The sequence below is a fragment of the Tupaia chinensis genome, unplaced genomic scaffold, assembly GCF_000334495.1.
Source record: "Tupaia chinensis unplaced genomic scaffold, TupChi_1.0 Scaffold000211_1, whole genome shotgun sequence".
NCBI classification, from domain to species: domain Eukaryota; kingdom Metazoa; phylum Chordata; class Mammalia; order Scandentia; family Tupaiidae; genus Tupaia; species Tupaia belangeri.
In genome coordinates, this window is record NW_006159686.1 from 768206 (window position 1) to 772060 (window position 3855).

At 65.5% G+C, this 3855-nt stretch overlaps 1 protein-coding gene across 1 annotated transcript in view; it reads right to left on the bottom strand.

The window, feature by feature from the left end:
* EP400 (E1A binding protein p400) overlaps nucleotides 1-3855 on the bottom strand; it is a 95534-nt gene that overhangs the window by 7869 nt on the left and 83810 nt on the right. Inside the window, 3 exon segments of the mRNA XM_027771374.1 lie at nucleotides 136-369; nucleotides 1699-1902; nucleotides 3724-3819. Of these exon segments, the coding sequence (XP_027627175.1) occupies nucleotides 136-369; nucleotides 1699-1902; nucleotides 3724-3819 (534 nt within the window).

Here is a 3855-nt window from a genome sequence, read left to right on the forward strand (position 1 = left end):
GGGCCCGCCCTGCGTGTAGCCGGCGGCCCCAGTCACGGAGGGCCCCGGCTCCGTCCTGATGGCCGCCCCGCCAGAACACTGCCGGGAGGGACCTGGCCGAGCCGTGCCCACCCCTGGGATCCTCCCGAGCCAGACGAGGCAGAGACAACGCCGGTGGAGACCGGGGCCCGCACCTGCTGCTTTCTGGGGCTGCCCAATAGCCACGCTGATCCCCGCGACGTTCATGGGCAGGGTTGTGACCCCTGGCGAGGAGACCACGGCTGCCGGGACTGACACCACGGGAGGCTTCGCCAAGGCCACCTGGGCCGGCTGGGGCGTCTGGGTCTGCATCTGCCCCTGTGCCTGCAGCTGCGAGGCGGGGACTCGGGTCTGTAAGACACAGGCGTGGGGAATAGGAGGCCAGGGCGGCTGGCCTCACAGGAGGCCAAGTGGCAGAACATCTAGCGCCGACAGCCAAGGACCTGCCTGTTCTCCCTCGCTTGCATACTGCCCACCGGGCTGTGGGATAAGATGCTCTCAGCTCCTCCCTCATGGCTCTCCCCCGCCCTGCACCATGCTCCTGGGCCTCTGTGGCCTCCAGCCCGCACGCCCCGGGCCTCTGTGGCCTCCAGCCCACACGCCCCGGGTGCTCGCTATGCTGTCTTCACGCTGCGTTTCTAAGGAGGAGACTGAAAACGGTCTGGTTCTCTAAGTGCAGAGCAAGGTCACCTGAGCAGAGAAGAGCGAGCCCGTCACCCCAGCGCCTGGGCAACCCTCATGGGAACGCCGTGGCCGTGCTGAGCCCCTGGCAAGCTCTGGGCCACATAGGGCTTGCTGTGCAGTGCTGGAGAGGGCTGTGGGTGCTCAGTATCGGCCTCCCCTCTGCAACTGCCGCTCTCCGGGGGGTCAGCGCCCTAGATGGGCCACCCTGACGGGACGTGCTGACCATCTTGCGGGCAGGCACGAGCCTTCCTAACATCCTGAAACTAACGTGCTGCATCCGTGCCACTGTGGCCTCAGGACCTCCGTCACCAAAGTCCCGTCTAGGGCAGCGCCCCGACGTGGCCCTGCCAGGTGCGACTGCCCTTCTCGTCTGAACTGGCGCTGTCCTCTGCCCGCCCTCCCACTGTGGAAAGGAAGACTCCAGAGGGGTGCCCGCCCTGGGCTGACCCAGAGTACTAGCCCAAGCTCAGCTCAGACTGTCGCCTACTGGCAGGACTCGAGCAGCCTGCTGGCCCAGGACCTGTTTCCTCAGCCCCGCGGTGGAGATGGCAGCGAGACAGTGGTCCCTGCCTCGGGGCGGGCCTTGAGCACAGGGCCCTGGGACACACTGAAGCTCTCAGGGCAGTGCCTGGCGAGAGCATGCCTTCCTTGGGGGCAGTCCCAGCCACTATGTGCCACGCCAACCCACAGCACTTGCTGCCAGGCCCTCCTCCGAGGGCTCCGAATGCTCTCCCCGCCCGCACAGCTGTCACTGGCGACACAGCCTTGGGCCCGGCCTCTGCAGGCTCAACCCACCCTCCCGAGAGGCTGTGGCGCTTAGCGCGCTCCAGCTTGCGCTACCCGTGGGCGCCGTGACACGCCGCGGGCTACTCCCTGCCTCTCCCATTGGGCTGCTGTAACCTCTGACCTCCGACACACACCTCAGCAAGCAGGAGCAGAGGCGTCACGACACACCGCGACCTGGCTTTTAGGAAACAGACGCATATGGGAACTTACGAGCCGGGCCACCTGCAGGTTGGCCACGGTGGTGCCCGTGAGCAGGGCTCCGGGCCGCGGGGCCGTGACCGTGGTGAGCTGGGGGCTCTGCTGCTGTGGGGGCTGCGGGGGCTGCACCTGCACTTGGGTGGCGGGCGGCGGGGGGCCCGGCCGCGCCGGGGGAGGCAGCTGCAGCTTCTGCTTCTGCATCTTGATGAGGTGTTCCTAAAACCAAGACGGCGGCTCAGTGGTGCCCGCGCTGGCCCTGGGCACCTCCGCCCACATCCCCCCAGCAGCTCCCAGCGTGCGGCTGCCACAGGCAGGACAGACTCCCGGCCTCCCCATGCTCTCGGTTCACACCTACAGTTAAGCACGTGCTCGGGAGAACTGGCCAGAGACCAACAGACTCAAGCGCTCGGAGGCTCCTCGGCGCTCACGTAGCAGCCTGGACCTAGGCCTCTGCAGTCAGAGTGGCAGGCAGGGAAGAGCCCATCACTAAACACGCCCACCCTGCTCTCCAAAGTGGAAACCTACATAGAGCGAGGTCCTAGCTCAAAGATGCTTTCAAAACGGGCAGAGGCCAGCAGGCGGCGTACTGATGAGGGCCTGGACCCCACGTGGCTGACTCTACCGTCCACTCCCAGGCCTGATGAACGTGCCACACACGTGTGCGTGAAAGCGTTTCCACACCAGGTGGCACAGAGGGAGCCGCCGAGGGGCCGTGTGAACAGCAGTCACCTCTGGCTCGCTCTCTGGCACCCTGAGGATGGGGTCTCAGCCCAGGTCCGGCACACCTTCCACAGCCCGACCAGCCTCGCCCTCTTCCACGGTGTGTCACAGGGTGTGAGCTTTCGCCAGAGAGGCAGAGACACAGAGGAGAGCGAGGATCGCTCCGGGCTGGCCGTGCCGCAATCCCTCCTCCACTTCCCTCTTGGGATTCTGGCACCCAGAGAAATCTTCTTTCTTTTTTGGAGAGGTTTTTGCTACAGGGCGCGCGCGCTCACCAGACAGACAGAGACAGAGAGACAGAAAGCATCTTCTTTTTTCTTTTTTTGGAGAGGTTTTTGCTATAGGGCGCGTGCGCTCACCAGAGAGACAGAGAGCGAGAAATCACCCCTTGGGGGGATGGCCACGCCACAATCCCTACTCCTCCATTCTCCTCTTGGGATCTTGGGCACGCACACACATGCACCCGGTGTGAGTTTAAGTCACTGGGTCCGGGACTCGAACCACAGTCGACTACATGGGAGTCCAGTGACATCGCCACTACGTCAAGTGCTGGCCCCAGCCCAGTATGATTCCAAGCCATCAGGTCAGGAGGTCGAGCTGCGGCTGGCCACAGGAGGCCCAGGCCACCGCCGGCCCTGCCCTCTCCCTTTTCACTGAGAACGAGCAGGCCCCGCCCAGGTGCTCACGGGCCCTCACAGTACTGTCCCACAGGCCAGCCGGTGGCCTGGTGGTGCGGCCAGATCCCACGTGGCTGACTGTGCAGTGGGGTCCGGACCTGGCGGCTCGAGAAACATACAGGGCGAGTGTGAATGCATGCCCAAGTCTCGGAAGGAGAAGGGAAGAGAAGGGGCCCGCATGGGTGCCCCTAGAGGATGAGGTCTCCCCAGTGAGTACACTCGTTCTCTGGTTAAAAGGCGGCCGTGTCTGCGTGTTTTCTCGGCACTCTGAGGCAAGTACGGAGCCACGTGGCTGGCACAGAAATGGCGAACCCTGAGTGCTGGGGCTCCGGTGGCTCCTGGGGAGGGACTGCCCTGCAGACCCCAGCCTCCCTCACGGTGGGGCTGGGCCTAAGGCTGGTGGTGGCCACACTCCCTCAGCTGCTCTTTGGCTGGGAAAGGCAACACCGGGCCGCTGGCCCTCACCGGAGACGCGACTGCTCCACGCTGTCCCCGCAGGTCCCGGCACCTGGGGGCGGACTGGGCTCTCTAGCTGGAGGAAGGGCCCTTACACCCACGTCTCCCCAACACGCACTTGGAACTATGAGGTGACGACCAGCGAGGTGCTGGCCGCCAGGGACACGCGCCGTGGTCTGCTCACCGGGGTCAACTTGCCCACCGCCTTGATCTGCGCAGGGGCCTGGGCCTGGGCCTGGATCTGAGGCACCTGCCCCTGGGAGGCTGCCTGCTGCTGCTGCTGCGGCTCGTGCGGGTGCGCGGGGGGCGGCGGGGG